The sequence below is a fragment of the Chionomys nivalis genome, chromosome 8, assembly GCF_950005125.1.
Source record: "Chionomys nivalis chromosome 8, mChiNiv1.1, whole genome shotgun sequence".
Classification (NCBI taxonomy): Eukaryota; Metazoa; Chordata; class Mammalia; order Rodentia; family Cricetidae; genus Chionomys; species Chionomys nivalis.
Genome location: NC_080093.1, coordinates 30,800,603 through 30,819,603, shown reverse-complemented (window position 1 = coordinate 30,819,603; position 19,001 = coordinate 30,800,603). Strand labels below are relative to the sequence as shown.

General features: G+C 35.2%; 1 protein-coding gene across 7 annotated transcripts in view; it reads right to left on the bottom strand.

The window, feature by feature from the left end:
- Positions 1 to 19,001, bottom strand: part of Rfx3 (regulatory factor X3) — a 251,670-nt gene that overhangs the window by 169,172 nt on the left and 63,497 nt on the right. For 3 of the 7 annotated variants that reach the window (XM_057777834.1, XM_057777837.1, XM_057777831.1), the window contains one exon: positions 619 to 677. The exons of the other annotated variants lie outside the window; for them this stretch is intronic. Coding sequence is in view for 1 of the 3 variants with exons in the window: in XM_057777831.1 (XP_057633814.1) it covers positions 619 to 677 (59 nt within the window). In the remaining 2 variants the exon portion in view is untranslated. The remainder of the gene's footprint in view (positions 1 to 618; positions 678 to 19,001) is intronic. 7 annotated transcript variants of the gene reach the window in all.

Genomic DNA, 19,001 nt, shown 5'->3' with positions numbered 1-19,001 from the left:
AACCCTGGATATTTTATTTTTTGTAAATGTTTTTGATTCCTATCAATGATTTTGTCAATATCAATAAAATCAATAATGTAATGAAATAAATGTGCTACTCCAACTCTCTTATTTCATTACAATGTCACATTCTTAACTTTCAAAGTCCTATCTTCATTGTTTCATAACTATATTAGTCTCAAATTTTTACCCACTCTTTTAAACATTTTAATATTTCATAAAAATATCACTTGGATCACAGATTACAAGCAAAATGTGGATTCTAATTCTTGAATTGGTGGGGGAAAACCAGGAAATGCCATCTTTATTTTCAGTCTAACAAGATCGATTAGGGCAACACATCAACTTTGGGATGTGGTTTGTTTATCTGGAAAAACATCTGCCCACCCACTCCTTTCATTGTTGACCTTAACTCCAGGTACTAAATGAATCAAACTCATTAGGAACACAGATACAGAACTGCTAATAGCCAGACTCTACTATTACCAGATGTGTAAGCACTGGAATTGATGTCGCTTGTCATCAATTTTTAAATATTTTTAAATATTTCAGTAAAGAACTATAGAGAAAAATTACAACTAAATATTGGTAAGAAAAGACTTAATTGGTCTCACTTACCACTTTGGGATTTTGAGAACCATTGCAGATTCCAGTCTACATTCCTCTGATAAAAATCTCTGAATAAAAAAGAAACAGGAGGCTGTCTTTTGGTGAACTTTAGGTACAAAATCACTTCAATTTCATTTTTTAAAATATCATTTAAATGAGAAAAAATTAATACACATAGGTGTATCCCTGAAAATTTTTAGCATAGCAATCGCTTCAAATAGTGGAAAGAGTAATAAACATCAACAATTCAGAAATTCTAATACATAACTGAATGTCTTATCAATTGAGATAGAAATTCTAATTCAGGTTTCATGAAGTAGAAACAGAAGGTAGAAGCAATTTTTAATCTCTGCAATTCATTTCTCATCTATAACTGGCATAGCTACACATACATACACACATTTATGTATTATATTTAGGCTGAGTTTACTGTGAACTTTTACCATTAAAGAGATTTTAAGATCAACTTAACATAAAAATTACATGTAATGATCAAATTTTAAGGCTTATTATGTAATAGCCTGAGTCACAAACAGTGGTCCATGCCTGTTATCCCAACGTCTGCGTGATAAGAGGCAAGAGAATCACCAAAAATTTTAAATCACCTGGGCTACACACAAAGACCTTGCCTCAACAATAATAATAAATTATAATTAATAATATGGTTATATAAATTAGTAGTATGCTCCCATAAGAAAACTACTTTTAAATATGATACTCTATTGCCTGTCAAAATAAACAAAATAAAAACATGATGAGATCAAACAGTCAAGAGCCATGAGATCCAAAGCAACTTTTCATTTTCTATCTACATGGTTCTGTATAGTTTATCTAATGGGCCTGCATGCTTCTTATAATCTGAAATACATTATTCTTAAATTAACACATACATGCAGACTTAATGACTCAGTATTTTTAAGTACATAAATTAGAGAAAGTTGGTAGCTTCTTCGGGAATGGTAGTATTACCACTTAAGAGTTCCTTATTATTTTCTTCAAGCTGGGCAAGGTGGCACTTATCTTTAATACCAGTACTTTATATGAGTTTGAGGTCAAGAAAGAAAGGTCTACACAGAGAGTTTCAGGTCAAGAAAGGCTATATAGTAAGACCCTGTATCATTTTTTTTTCTTCATTATCATTGTAAGAGTTATTAGCTATTTTGGCAGTTTAATATGAAACATTATATATAGTCAATTTATACTTGGGGCTTGCTAAGCTTGACATTTTCTTATTTAAAACGGCACATTTTCAACCTAAGTATTTTATATTCCCCTCATGCTCCTCTCTTGCTATGACTTCAGTTATTATGCATCTGCGAAACCTCAGATGTGTCTGTTTAGCTCCCTCCATCGGGCACTGCCCATTTCCTGCAACCTCTTACCCCTAGGTTCCCCAGAAGGATATGTATGAAATTAGTTTTCCTTAATATCTTATTGGAGATGTTAAAACAAATACATTTGATTATTGTTCATTCCAATTAGAGAATTCTTACTTATTTTAATTATTTCATTTTTATGCCTATGATTTTTTACCTTTTTATTTATTAATATCACAATTACCCTACTGAGTGCTTGTTTTTGTATTTAAGTCTTTGCAAGGGTGTTTGCACATGAACTTTTGGCCACTAAGATCAACATCTAGGCCATCTCAAGGTTCACTTCTATTTACTTTCTCTCCTTACCAGAGGCTACACTTTCCTTTGACATCTCTAGAATAATGTTTTTAATTATATATTGAGCATTGTAACAATAAAATGTAGGTAACTTAGATTGTATACTTATGTTCCTTCAGAGAGTGACAATATTTGACCTCAACCAACAAAATCATCAGCTGAACAAGTTGATGTTGCTGGGATGGGTTTGAGAAAGGCCCAGTGTATTTATCAAATTCTTCCAGTTTGGCAGGTTAAAACCTATTTCTACTCCAAATTTTGTTGAGATTTGTTTAAATTTTCTTAGGGTAAAGAGAACGTGAGCTGTACGCCAGGATGCTGCTTTGGTTTGAATGGATGGCCTATAAATTTCAAGAGATGAAAATGTAAAAGACAGAATGATGGGATAGATAGGCAATCAACTGATGAGGACTCTCATGATTCTGACTATGGACTGCATTGCAATGGCTCCATAAATGAGGACGGTCCCTTCCATCTTCTGCCATGTGGAGACACAGAACCCTTCTCCTCCAGAAAGAGGAAAATTCAAAGCACCATGTAGTGGGTGAGAACAGACTTAACCAGACAATTGAATCAGATGTTGCCTAAATCTCAGACTTTTCAGAATACACAACTTATGAAAATAAAATTCAGTTCCTTATTAATTTCAGCCTTGGGGATTTTCTTAGAGTAGCAAAAACAGAATAAGGCAGGGGTCCTTGCTTATTTCAACTGGATGGCTAGAGCGTTACAAATGGTGCTGGGTACAGAGTGCCAGAGTCCAGCAGGAACTGTTAACACAGCTGTAGACATTCACAGAGCCCATGCAGATTCTCGGTAAGATCACCAGTCTCAATGGCACATGTGCAGACAATCACTTAGCCAGAGCATTCAGAACCTGGTTCTGGGCAGCTTTTTTCTTTCACACTTTTGCTCCAGACCTCAGCCCTCTTCAAGAGTTCTAACATCTGTTTTCTGCCGTCCCGCTAACAGACACTAGTTTCTGCTAACATTCTCAGTCCTTCTCACATAGTCAGGACAATGACGTTAAAAAGAAAGCCAGAGTAAATGTGAGCTTTTCTTTTCTTTTTCTCCCTGCTCTTGCAGAGCAGGCCTGCCTTTACCTCCAGAGTGCTGGGATTAAAGGCGGGTGCCATCACTGCCAATAAATGTGAGGCTTTTCTTACAAATGTCTTCCGCACAGTTTCCTGTCCAACTCTTGAAGAACCTACCTCAAAATTAGAAGAATTTGCAATTTTCTGTGGCAAGGGGATTCCAATACCAGCAACAGGAATTATTCTCAACATTGCTTTAAACTGTTCTGCTCCCTCCTCATTTCAATTCATAGTTCTCTTCTCTCCCAGTACCCAGTTGGATATTCTGAATTTGGGTTAAATACACACAAAATGCTTTTTAAAACTTGAATAAAGTTAGCTGGGCATGGCATTGCAAGCCTTATCCCAACATTCAAAATCAGAGGAGAGCACATTTCGGGTTCCAGGGCTACCCTTGCTCTATGTTGAGATCCAATGTTAAAAAACAAAAAAATCTTAAAACTTCAAGTATTGTAATCATGATGAGATGAAACTATTTCTTGTAAATCACATAGTTTCTAACATGAAAAAAAAAAAACCTGTCTTCAATAGAACCTTTGGTACATCAGTGCTGACTGAACTTTTCATAACCTATACGGACTTAAGTAAAATAGCATCACAGCCTGCTACCTACTGATCTGCTTTCATGTCCTTCCTTCCTTAACTCTACCTTCCTATTTCCCTTCACGTCAAATGAAAATAGACCATTCAGAACACTTTAACTTGTCATAATTCTCTTCTCTTGCCAACTATAGCATCAATTTGTCCTCTTGTTAAGTATAAATATCATTATATTTATATTTAAAATTCATAGAAACATCTCTTTCCAGGGAATCATGAGGGATTTAAATGAAAAATCAGTATAAAGACAAGCACCTTTATATTTTAAAAAACATTTTGATAAAATTGATAATATCCCAAATAAAAACACATTTGCTGAGCACTGATTTCTCAACTGACAGATATTAGATATACTTATGCAAACCAAAGCTTAGACATACTCAAGACCAAGAGCCTAGAGACCATAGCTATTTTAAGAGTCCATAATACCTTTTGAAATATCTTTAAAATGTGAAGAATAACTGAAAATTGAGTATTACACATCTAATGTTAATAATACAGTATCAGAGCCAAAAAACCTAATTATGTGTTTGTAGTATGTATGGATAGATACAATCAGTAAGTATTCCCAGAGTTGCTAGGAACTTCACTCTTTGACTATACCTGGCTGATTCTAGAATATGAGACACCAGGTATTTCCCATCAGGAGAGATAGTCATTCTTTTCTATAGGTACTCTCCAAGGAAACAATCTACCCCTAATACTTTACACACACACACACACACACACACACACAAACACACACACACTATTTGTATTCACAGAAACTTCATTCACTTCCAAAGTACTCATGTGAGCCAACTTAGAAAATATTGGGCAAGCAGTACTCTGGGTACCAGACATCTCCAGATGCTTTCACTGAACTTAGCTCAGAGTCCCCAATCTGTTGAAGCAGTATATAAAGCCACAAGTTCCTGTCTAGGTGACAGCTTCCAACCACAGCCACATGCAGAGAAGAGATAAAATCACTCTGAGAACCCACAAAGTCCCCAACCTAGCTGAATTAGACTCTTCTAGAATTTTTTTTTATTTTTATTTATATATATATATATATATATATATATATTTTTTTTTTTGAGACAGGGTTTCTCCATGGAACAGTCTTGGCTGGTATTCGTTCTGTAGACCAGGCTGGCATCGAACTCACACAGATCCACCTGCCACTTAAAAAAAAATTCTTTAAAAATAAGCAAGATAAGTATATATATTATTTCAATTTTTTTTACTTCATTATAATCCTGAATGCTGGGTTTAAAGGCATGAGCCGCTAGAGTCCAGCTCACCACAGCTTCTTAGTAAGAAAAATATTCAGTGTTTTAATTGACCAATATTTTTATTTACAAAGGAACGTTAAGACAACAATGTGTTTTCAACCACATAAAAGAAAAATGATGTGATGTAAGCCTTGAATGCTGCAGGGATTGCATCCCTTTAACCATGAACCGCTTATAAATCCGCCCCCTTGCTTATGTTCAACATAGATTAATCAGAAGTACTATGTCTTCATTCTAGCTCCACTGCTGGCATTTTCTCATTGGCAGATGCCTTTGCCTAAGTTTAGTCTCCTAGGTACATATAGAAGTAAACTGATAAGCCACTGCAGTTCACAAAAGACAATTACCATGAAATGACAAATTTGCCTGAGAAGAACCGGGCAACTTTTCTGAATCTCCTGCTTAAACCCACTGAGTGCTAAAATTACAGGGCTGTGCCGCCATACTTTTGTTGTTGTTGTTGCTTCTAGTGCTAGATAACAAACTCAGAGCTTCCTGTATTCTAGGTAAACACTCTACCAACATTCCCAACTACTTACACTGCCCTTAACTGGGAGGGCAGCAGCCACGCTTGTCATTTGTGACACTGCCCTCGGACTACGGTATGTTTTTACAACCAGTTACAACACTATGCAGGATGCTCCATATTCTCTTTTCAGGGACTGTTGGAGCCGGAACTAAACTCTGACCTCTCCATCCATGCTGGTCTCTCTATCCATGTTGGTTCCTCTATCTCTGCTGGTCACTCTAGCTGAGTAGTGGTGGTGTGATGGCCTGGTGTATCTGAGAGTGCTAAGCATTAAATGTACAAAGAATGAAGAAGAAGGAAGCCTAAGCTCCTAGTGATGGGGACTGACAGCGCATTTCCAGCACTCCGGGAATCACGTGTTTCCATGGGATTTCAGAAGTTAGCACAAGAGCCTTCTGCACTTGGATTTTGAGATAGACTGAGATTTATATGAAGACTAACATATCATGAAACAAAGACTTCTACAATAACTGTAGAAAAAAATATCAACAATGGACCCTCCTAACAATATTCAAGATACTTCCTATAAAACGGTTAGCAGCAAGTACATTTTAAGCTAAAAAATTAACAACTGAAATAAAATGATTAATATAAACAAATATAATTTAGCCCAAAATAAATAGGAGCAGAGCAGGAAATGGTATATAGCATATAGAACAGAGGTGAGCTTGAAAATACTACCTGCCATCCTACTACATACACACGCATGGAAGAAAACAGCAAAATAGATCAGAGCCAATAAACTCTCCAAGAGTCGCCTACAAGCTTATCGCCTCAAAATGTGTATCAATTCTGGTCACTCCTGTTGTCAATTAATCCTATTAAATTAAAAAAAAATAAACCCTGCTAATTCAGTGATATACATTTTAAAGATGTTATAATGGAAATTTTTTTTATTAATATTTCCACCTGCTCCCCGTTTCCCATTTCCCTCCCCGCCTCCCAAATATTGCCCCCTCCCCCCACTCCCCTCCCCCTATCCTCCCCTCCCCCTATCCCCACTCCTCTTCTCCACCCCCCACACCATTCCCCCTCCCTTTCGATACTGAAGAGCAGTCCAAATTCTCTGCCCTGCGGGAAGACGAAGGTCTTCTATCTACGTCCAGGAAGGTGATTTTTAAAAAAATTTCTTTCATAGTACAATTCAAAATATCCATTATTTTCAAAGCAGAAAATGAAAATGTCAAAACCAGTTTTGCTGTAGATATTTAGTTGTTTTCTGCCAAATTAATGAAAGGAAAATATTGCACTTTGAATTGGTTAATTACCATGAATCCTTCTGCAAAAGGCTCCTGTTTGCAGAATTAAGCCAGCTTCAGTTGGCATGCTTCCCTAATATTCATGGAGACTCGGCTATAGGCTCCCTCGTCATCACTCACCAGCTTACTAATCAGCCCTAACCACTCTGCATTCAACTGTCTGGATCCACTGGGAAAAGATAGCACCTGCACGATAGGGACACAGCACATTTGATGTTTTGAAAGCTTAAGAACTAGCTTTAGAATATGTAATGATCAAGGATACCATGATTTCTAATCTTCTAGAAACTAGAGGCACTTTAAGAAAAATTCTCTGTGGTAATGCTACTTAAACAAACCCTCCAGGCACAAAGCAGTAGATGGAAGGAAATTCCTAAATCAAATGATCGTTATATACCAATTTCAGTATTTATAAATAATCTTTCACATCTAAATATCATAACCAATAAAAAATAGCAGGGAGAGATTAAAAATATAATTCCTAAAATATCCTAGTCAAAAATATTTTAAAACATTACTCAGACATTAAGGCAGTGACAATGTGACATAAAATGTCATATATGCCTTTAGATAAATAGTAGCTAGCCCAGGGACACAGGATGTTTAAAAGAGCTAGTGATTATGAAGAAAATCAAAATAAATATAAGCAAAAATAAAATGAAGAAAAAAGCAAAGTGGGTAAAAAAAACAAGGTAAGACGGGACAAAAATGGAATACTCAAATAAATGACTATAATAAATGTGAGTGATCAAAATATTCAAGTTAAAGTGCATAGATTAAAAGACTCCTAGCAATAAATGGCATAACATACTGGTTTAAAATGTATATTAAGTATAAACCCACAAAGATTAAAAGCAAAAGTATAAAAAGAAGATGTAACATACTAATACCAATCAGAGAAACTTTGAATCACTATAACATCAGAGAAAGGCCACTACAGAAAGAACTGCTACCAGAGATAAAGAGAATTTCATGACAAGATTGTCAATCTATCAAGAGGATCAAATAATCCTAAATCATTATGCACCTAAATACTGAGCTTCAAGACATGAATACAGGATGCAAAACAACAGGTTAATATATTTACACTACTGTCACCATAAAGGAAGCCTTAAATTTAAAAAGGGCTAAAACAAAATAGAGCATGGTATCTATTAACAATTATGGAAATTAAAATACAGTACAAAAAGGTTGTTGAGAAACCATAAACTACTCAAGCTAAAAATATATTTCTAAATTACCAAAGGCTAAAGAAAAATGAAAAGTGGAATTAGAGGAATTTTAAAATGAATAAAAAAGAAAACATGTCACATCAAAATAAATGCCACTGAAACAATATTGACAGGAAAATTTGTGGCACTAAATATCTATAACTCTACTCTAAGAAATAAGAAATAAAGCAAGTCAAATTAAGATTTACCTTAAAGAAAGTGGATCATAGAGTTTAAGGGATAAGAAATATAGAGCAGAAGAGAAGAAAAGAAACTGAAAGTGCAATTCATTCTTTTAAAAGGTCAGTAAAATCCCTAACCTCTAAAACAAGCAGATCAGAAAGTAAAGCTATAAATAAGCAATTTCACAACTGAAAGGTGATATAACTAAGAATCTATATGTAATGTAGATATATTAGAAAAACTCTATGCCAATAGATTTGACAATGTAAAATAACTTCTTGTAAACTTCAGATTAAATTTGTTTATGAATAAGCAAATAAAACCCCAGGAATAGACAAATTTACTCTACACTCTACTACACCCGTAAAAGGAACAAAAGTCTACACTCCTCAAACTATTCCATAAAACAGTTCCTTCTATGAAGCCAGTTACGTTGATGCTCAAAACTGTAAGGGTGCAACCAAAAAAATGCAACATGATGGGCATAGGAAATGACTCTAAATATGAACAATTGTATGACAAATAGGATTTTGACAACTTAAATGGTTTCTAAAAACACTAAAAAATATATATAAATAACCAAGAGAAGGGACAGCCTACAGGAAAGATGGCCTAATATCAACAATATAAAATCAATACATTAAACCCCTTAAGCAAATAATCTAATCCAACCAACAACTGGGCAAATGAACTAAACAGACACCTTTCAAATGAACTACAAATGACCAATAAATTTATTTATTTATTTATTTTTATTCTTTTTTACTTAAAATTTCCAACTGCTCCCCGTTTCCCATTTCCCTCCCCCTCCTCCCACATATTGCCCCCTCCCCCCGCTCCCCTCCCCCTATCCCCACTCCACTTCTCCTCCCCCTAGTCCACTCCCCCTCCCTCTCGATACTGAAGAGCAGTCCAAATTCCCTGCTCTACAGGAAGACCAAGGTCCTCCCACTTCTATCTAGGTCCAGGAAGGTGAGCATCCAAACAGGCTACGCTCCCACACAGCCAGTTCATGTAAAGGCAAAGTGGAATCCAAAACGGAAAGACGAGCTTTAGAAGAAACATTGGTGAAATCCAAATAAAGACTGCAGTTAATTGAAATGTACAATTCCAGTGCTTAGTTTTGATAAATTCATCAGGGTTATGTAAGGTGTTAATAATAGGAGAAAGTAGGTGAGGGGTATGCAGGAACTCTTTGTACTACCTTAGCAACTTTTCAAGTCTAAAATTATTCTAAAGTAAAAAGTTTAGTATAATAATGGGTTACAAACTTAAGTTTAAAAAGCAAAGCTACAAATCTTCCTGAATATAAGAAATTACATTTGATGTTTAGTTTGGCAAAATGCTAGCAACAGTAAAACCCATAAAGGATAAAAATCGGTAATTCTGATTGAATCAAGTGAAAAATGTATATCTTCTGAAAGGTACTTTATAGGAATTGAAAAAGTAAGCAAAAATTAATAAATAAACAAACCAGAATCTAGAAAGCATAATACCTAACAAAGAAATTATATCTTTAATGTATATAGAACTCCCAAAACTCTAACAATTTGATTAAAATTTTGTAAAATATTTGAATAGCCCCCAAAGAAAATACACAACAAAACATGCCCAAAATTACCAACTACAAAGAAGAATGCAATAAAATATCACAAATTGAAGTCATTACACATGTGGCTAAAATGTAAAAGACTTGGGAAGTTTGGGAAAGGGTGCCCAGGAAGTGAAATTCTCTTGCAATTATGGTTAGAATATAAAATTAGTATGTTTAAAAAGCAGTTTAGGAGCTTCTTAAAGATTTCAACATACACCTGTCACTTAATCTAAGCCTGATACTTGTAGGTACTTACTCAAAGGCAAACAAAAATTATTACTGGTCATAGCAGTCTTCAACAATATAGTTAATAATTGATGACTGATCATTTTATACTCATGTTGCTATTAACAGATAAAAGTTAAAACAACTTCAATGTATGAGTCATCATTTAAACAAATGTTACAAGCAAAAATACAGATGAATCTTATGTTGAGAGAAAGAAGGCAGGCATGATGAATAAATATGCATGATTTCATTTCTATAATGCTCTAGGAAATTTTTTAAAAAATCTAGTGTAAAAAAGACAGGCGAGTAACTGCAGGAGTGAAATTGGGCTGTCTGTGACCAGGACAGGCAGGAGAAAGACAGATTCAGACACAGCAGGTAAAATACTGATTCAAGGTTGTCTTATGTAGAGTCTTAAGTTTTCATAGAAGAGACACTCAAAATAACACTGTATCAACTACATTATCAAAATTTAATACAGGGTTTATTTTTTACACAAAATGTTATTTATTATACAAGGTTAAGCACATAATAATTTAACAAAATAATGATGTCTACCAATTAACATTGAATAGTAGGGTCTAGAAATTTGAGCAGGGAATCTATTTCACACATGAACTTTATAACATTTCTAGATAACTATTATCTCCATTTTACAGATGAACATTAGATTGAGGAATGTTAGGAGACCATCATATACAGAACTCTCAGTCACTCTTTCTGGCTCACAATTTAATGCTATTTGAATGCCTCCTGGTTTGCTGAAGAAATGAAGGCCAACTGATGACTATTTCCCTGAAATACTTCCTATAATCTCATCAAATTTATTACTTTAAAAAATCATTATGATTTATGTTCAGTTCTTTGGGTGCCTGCTAACTCTTTACAGTACATGATAAACAAGGGCTATACCAACCCACGCCAGAAATTAAAGGAGAGGTGAAGATGATATATGTAGTATATAGAAGGGATAAACTAGTTAGCAAAATAATAACATAGCTATATCAATTCTGTAGGATTTAGTCTCAGTATGTCTCAACTGAAGCAACTATTTTTACCTAGACTACGTGACTGTACAATCTGTTAAAGCAGTTTATTTAATCAAAAGTAAAAGCAATACATAATTTGATACATTTTTCAAGTCTTTAAAATGGTTAGAAACCAGAAGATCTGTGAACTCCTCTGATTGCTTGTCACAAAGAAAGCAGAGAGAAACCTTTCCATGACCTCCTCCTACAAATAAAACTATTCACAGATCATACCGTTTCAAGACACAACCTTGTTTAGTGCTTTCCTTGGACAGATAATGAAACATCACGAAATGAAGAAGAAAAAATCCATCATTTGATATTTTAGGTACCTTCCTCTTCATTCTTGGTGATTTAAAATTAAAATATTCTTACACCTAGCCAAAGTATGTATCAATAGTTTCCTTAGATCATCCCAAATACAGCTGGAGTAATCCACAATGCACTTTGGTTTGAGGGCTTCTATCATCATCTCATTCTCTTGCCTAGACCTGACAAGCAAAGAGCTTTGGTTCTTTTTGGATACTGATGTTTTATAGTAAAATTTATAAAAATAGGTGTGATTATTTATAACACAGAAGAAGGTAAAAGTAGAAAAATAATCTATCCTCAGCCAGAAGAACCATTCTCTCAATGCACCAGAACTGTTTGGGAGTGATCTGCACCAAACAAAGCACCTTTTCCACCACAAGGAAGGCCCCCCTAAGGAGGCATTCTCCTGATGGAAGCACTATCTGGGAATCCAATCTCTTATGCATGGAGGTAGACCAAGACACTCTAGCAATTTTACTTCGAAACGCTGTCCCGTTATAGCAATAACATTTTAATTTATGCTATAAGGGGTCCATTCTAAAGAAAAACCAAAACTCCGTTTAAGACATCAAGGGACAGAAAAAAAAAGCCTTTGGAGTAAGATACACACAGCATGAGCAGCAGGGGACATGGCTTCCAAAGGACAAAGGAAGGGACAGATGGAAACCATGTTAAATACATTCACTTTTTCTGAAACATGATAGTAAAGTGGGAATAACTGAATAATTCCAGAGCAGAGAAGTGCAAACTTAGGGAATAAGGAGACAAAACTAAAATCTTGGGCTAAGAAACCCACTAACCAAAGGAAAGTACCTCCCAAAAACTGATAAACTTTTCTCACATTTGCCTCAGAACACAGGACATACAATTTGTTTTAATACTTCCATTTCTACTTTGAACTTGACTACTGAGTTTCCTTCCATAAATAAGCAGGTTAACATAGAAGGTTAACTGATTTTTTTTTAATGTATCACATTGAGATCTTTCAAGGGAACATTTCATTTTTTCAAGACCTGGCTCTTCTAAGCAGCTTTCGCATGTCCTGCACAAGCAGATAATATTCCATAAACAGATGCCATGCATGAATTAAGAAGGCTTCTTGAGAGAACCAGAATCTAATTACATAAACACACTTCCCTACAGGTAGATATAAATTTCAAAAAATCTCTGAAATCTTATCTTTAAAGGCTGGCAGTCCTTTTTTAATTATGCTAAAAGTCCCTTGTCTGCTTGATCTCTTGTGAACAATTTTAATCAGGACAGCTTAATACACTCCGTCTCACAGACAACTTAACAGAGCTCTCAACTATGAGCTAATGGGAAGGCAAGGAACCACAAGGATTTTTATAAAAAGAAAAAAATGGCTAGCCTAGAGATTTGGCCAGCCATAAAGCAAGATTAAATCATGCTTTCTCCTCACCAAACCTACTTAAATTCAAGAACTACAGACATATAATTAATTTGCTCTTGAGATTTACTCTGCAAATGTAAACATGCTGTTTTTGTAATTATCTTAAAATTCAGTGAATTTAGTTATTCCTTTTTTTCCCTTTACAAATGGACTAGTGTTCTAACAAACAGTTTGTCAGAGTCTAAAGCAGAATCCAAACCTCACTTCCAGGATCTGGACAAAGGATCCTGTGTCAAATGGATGCTCAATAGCTAACCCCACTAAAGAGCCTGGCGGGCAAGCTTCTCCATCCGCCAGCAACTTGGGAGACACAGGTGAGTTATCTAAACCTAACAGCCACTACAACAAACTTCTCCCGTAAACAACTAGACACAGAAACTCCTACCATTATTAATGGTTGCCCCTACCTGAAGAGTCTGCACCTGTGCTTAGTTACTTGATTTTCTGTCGATTGCCACACTACCCTGAAACTAAACATGGTACCCCGGTTTCTTCAGATGAGCTTGGCATTATGTTCCTCACTCCTGTGCCCCATTCCTTGATGTACCTCTGTAACAGTTAAGAGCCACTCCTCAAAGAGTTGACAAGAATTAAATGACATAAAACACTGGAAAGAAGGCACACCATTGACACATCCCGGGCACACAAGATGTAAACTTTGCTGAAAACCACTATTCTAGACTTTAGACGCACTGGCTTCAAGATTTATGTGCAATCACCAATGACATACTCAGGTCCCCATGTTTTCCCTGATAACATTGGCCAGTGTTCTCTCAGCACCCTGATACTCTGCACCATCCAGCTGTTCTTATTACAGGGCTCTCTGGGCATCTCCTCACACATCCCATGCACTGATTCTTAAAAAATGATTTGTTTCTCTCATTCATGTTTATTCCTTGGGTCCTATAATTTTACTGCTTCCATTTCTAAGCTTCACAGATTCAGTCAGTTTGATGAAATGGTGTACACCAAAGAGTAAGAGAGAAAATGTGCTCCCAAGGTATCTCAGAACTGTTTGGTTGTTTACTGGTATTACAAGGTTACAAATACAAACACATGGGTTTCTATCGAGCCTCTAAACAGTTATCTGCTCTATGTAAAACCACCCAGGTTAATAAACTCTCCATTCTAACAATGGAAGGCAGAATCTATACAGATAACGTGTAGAACAATAAAAACTAGTTAGTGATACTGTTCAGGTATTTTAAAATGTTAGAAGCTTTTCTCTCTTCTTAATAATTTTCCCCTTTTCTCAGCAAAATATTCTAACCTCTGTTGAATATAAAACGTAAAGTGATTACTAATATAAAACAAAACATTATTCCACATATATATTTTTCCAGAATCTATGCCTGTTAATTTTCCTAATAGAATAGAGTCCATTCAATAGCACAGAGTTGATTTCAATATTCTTCAAATTACCATGTTTTAAGTTTTTGCCTCAGATTTTCTGTTCAAGAACACATACACAAAAAAGATGTATATAACAAACTGACATTAAAAAAATTAAACGATTAATAAAATTTCTGAGACTTTTTCATTAAAAAATCTTACTACTATTTCATTTAATTAAGTAAAGCAAATTTTACATTTCAGAAGAATTTAATTATTACAATGACCTAATTTAGTATTACTTGCAACAATGGCTCAACATTTGGATTTAAAGAGCTGCAATTACATCTGGCACTGGGTTTTTGGCTTCCAATATTTGTTTTCAGTAAAAGGAACCAGGGCTCTTAGGAGAGAGAGCTGATTCTAAAAGTGGGTTAGGAAACAATCACATAAAATTTGAAATATTCTCTAGTATCAGAAAAAACAAAGTCCTCAATAAAAATCACAATAATAAGGGTATATCAGTGAGAAACAGAAGACAAAAGAGCTCGTAATGAGCAAACAGGAAAAATTTGAACATTAAAGAATTAATGATGACTTAATAATCTACAAAAGTACACGTATATAGATAAATAATTGAATAAACAAATACAGAAGAGATAAATCCCTCCTGTGGAAGTTTTTTAAATAATTTACTTTTACATTCTATTGCAAGAGATGCAACAACTCTGCCTATTCCTTGAGCATGGGCTCTACAGTGACACCCTTTTGGAGAACAATATGGGGGTGTGGTAATATGCAGCTGTTCACCCCAAGTAATAGCTGAGGAAGCTGAAATACAGGAGGAACAGGGAATACGACATGAGAACAGCATACTAGCCACACGGTTTTCTGTAAAATAGCAAGGGTAGAAGACAGAAGGGAGGGAGGAGAGGGTAGGTTGGCTTTGGTTCTTTCACGTCTTCTCCTAGCACACCTGTAAAAGTTTAGTGAATTCAGATCACTTCAACTATGTAATTCTTCCTAATAGTCCAATAAAGGGCACTCACACTGCATCAGGATGGAGAGGCAGTGTACTTAATATGAGTTTTTCTCTAACTGCAACCATACATACACCTTAAATAACCTATTTCCTCATTGATAGTGCAGGACAGGCAAGTCTGCTAGGAGGCCTTTGTTACCCTATGTAAGGAGGGCCTAGTCTTCCAATCATAGGAATTTCATCAAAGAGTTTTCATTTAGATAAACAGACATGGTTTATCCCAGTGACATCTGTGAAAGCAGAGGACACACATGGCAAGTTCTGATTAAAGCACCAGAAAGAAGGCTAAAAAACAAAAACTGACACAGTTACTGGGCCCTTGCCACTGTGAAGACAGTATTTCACATTAGATGAAGAAAAACAAGAATAACATATAATCAAAAGCAACAAGAATGTAACATATAACATGGCTATAACTGTTTATTTCTCCAACCTTACTTTTGCATTGACACACACATGAGGATCAGGCATTTTATCCCATTTTTCTGGTTTTGGTCTGTACTTCAGCAATCAGATGGGGAGTCTTAGTTTTCCCAGTCTCATCGCAAGATAGTAACAGGTTTCTACCCATCATCATAATCACTAACTTATCATTATTAAATAACCACATAGAAGGGAAAAATCTATTAAAACATGTTGACTTAAAAACATGGTAAGAGATCAAGTGGAATCTCATTTTTGACTTCTAGTATCCTGGTATGAAATCAAAACTTTACCAGCTTTTTTACAGGGGCTGTGACAAGCCAGATAATGGAAAATACAGGTTAAGAAAACCAAAAAATATGAAGAAAGTTGATGTGGGAGTCCCCTCTGTGTACTGTAATTACCATTAATGAATAAAGAAACTGCTTTGGACCTATAGCAGGACAGAATTTATCTGGGCAGGGAAAACTAAGCTGAATGCGGGAGAAAGAAGGGCGGAGTCAGAGAAAAGTGATGTAGCCACCGGAGACAGATGCTGGGAACTTTAGCCAGTAAGCCACTGTCTCATGGCCATATACAGATTATTAGAAATGGGTTAAATTCAGATGTAAGAGTTAGCCAATAAGAAGCTAGAGCTAATGGGCCAACCAGTAATTTAATTAATATAGTTTCTGTGTGATTATTTCAGGGCTAAGTGGCCAGGAACCAACAAGCGGCCTCCTCCCAACAGAAAGTAGAAGACTATAAAACTGAATCTTAGTACAGTAACTTTACACATCAAAATTCCAATTTTTTTATAATGAAACTCAAATCAAATTAAACAAGGATTCAACTATTTCACTAGAGACAAAAACTGTTATGCCTCAGTGAAACTGGGTAAAACTAACCTATTTGCTGTCAATGCCACACAAAACATACTTGTACTCTCCTGCCGCAGAGCAATGTGCTAGACTTTGTTGATTCCCCACGGGAAACCCTACCCTCTCTGAGGAGTGGATGGGAAGTGGGGTGGGAGGAAAAGTAGAGGGATTGGGAGGAGGGGAGGAAGTGGGAACTGGGGTGGTATTTAAAATAAGAAAAGATAGTTTTCTTTAAAAAACAATTAATTGATTAATTAGAAGAAAATACTCATGTTCAGTCATTATCTTGATATTGTAAGGTTTCTCTAAATCTGATGCAGTCATCAGATAAACATGTTAGAACATTTTTTAAAATCCCAAAATAGAACTTTCAATGCTCAATTTCAGTTTCCTCAGCAATTAAACTTGAAACTAGCAAACTAAAATCATGATAAACTGTTTTATGCATCATTTAGTCATTTCACTCTTCTATACCTTATGCTGAGGCAGGACTTCACAGAATCTCTTTACCTCCCTACCCAAAGGTAGGTTCAGGAAGAATATTAGGGATGTGGTAAAATTCTCATGCAATACTTTGCATTAACAATTAGCTTCACTAATTAGGATATACTAATTACAAGTCACATGTACCTAAAAAAAAAAAAAAAAAGCCAACTCCAAAGCCCAGTTAACTGCTCACCATTCCCAAAACATGCGTTTGTTTCTACAGTGAGAAATGAAGGAGGTTTGTGATCATTCACGTTTGTAATAGTCTATGTGTTATATATATATATATATATATATATATATATATATATATATACACATACATACATACACAACAGAGAGCTATGCACGTCTTTCAAAATCCCAGAGTCTGACTTTAATGCTCTCATGGATGAGTTTTCCATAAGACAACAGGTTATAAAATGACAAGTTATCAAAATTTATCAAATCTAACACTTTTAGTTAGAACATCCAGCTGAGATTTACAATTTCTTTCTTATTTCTTCCTTTTTATTTATTTAAAATACGCATTATAGTAGTAGCCCCACGGCTGCCATTAGGAGAGTAATTGGTTCTCTGGCTTTTTAAGTCATTCCATATAGTAGAGCAATGCAAGTGCAGCTCACGCCATGAGACACTTCATAAAATGTAGCCATGCAAAGTACCAACAATGCATTTAATGATTTAGTTACAGGTGCTGATTCAGATTATATCATTATGTAGGTGGTATCCACTTCAAAGAGAACATTAGCAAATTTACACAGGAGAGAAAATTCAAGTTCATGGCTGTTATAAGAAGGAAAATGAAGAAAGAATCTATTTGAGCACCTTATGAAATCCCATTTTGTGTAATTTAAAATTTTCACATAGTTTTAGCTGTTTGTTATTTTAATATATGATATTCAATATTTATCAAAGCAAGAACGTACCATAAGACTTACGGGGTACAAAGCTTCTCCTGAAGGAAGAATCAAGAGTCTCAATAAGACATAAACAAAAATGTAACTAACAGATGTTTACAAAGCTCTTGGGAAAGCTTAAATTCTAGTATTTAAGTGTGTTAAAAGCAATAAATTATTTTTGTCTCATCAGTATACTTTTTTATTATCTAATATTTCTATTCATTTAATCCAAATTTAAAACTCTACATAAGAACATTAACAAATATTAGCTCAATTAATAAATAGTATCCATCATCCTTATTCAAAATTTCACAAAATGTGTTTTCAGTGTGAATATAACTGTCTTAATATCAACATGTAAAAGGTATCCCAAGAGGTCAAGGCAAACTGGTAAGGAAAGAGTGGAATACATCTACAAGTCTTCTCAATAATATCACTTAAAACTAGTTTTAAATGTAAAGGTTTTGTTTATAATGAGGTAAATTTTGGTTGTTGTCTGTTTCTTCTGGGGTATATCTCATCCTGAACTTGAACTTGCTATGTAGCTGAGGGTGACGTGAACTTGTGATCCTCCTGCCTCTACCTCCCCATGACTGCAGTTACAGGTGTACACCTCTATACTCAGTTCATCTGATGGCAGGAGTCAAATCTAGGCCTTATGCATTGTAGGCAAGCACTCAACCAACTCTGGTAAATCCTAACCAACAAATTTTTTGTTTGTTTGTTTTATTCTCGAAAAACCAAAAAAAAAAATGTGAAGAGAATTGAGGGGTTGTTTGTTTGCTTTTGTTTTTTGAGACAGGTTCTCTCTAGATAGCTCTGGTTGTCCTGGAACTTACTCACTATGTAGACCAGACTGACCTCCTATTTACAGACATCCACCTACCTCTGTATTCCAAATGCTGAGCTAAAAGGCATGAGCTACAGTGCCAGGCAAGGGGGAATATTTTA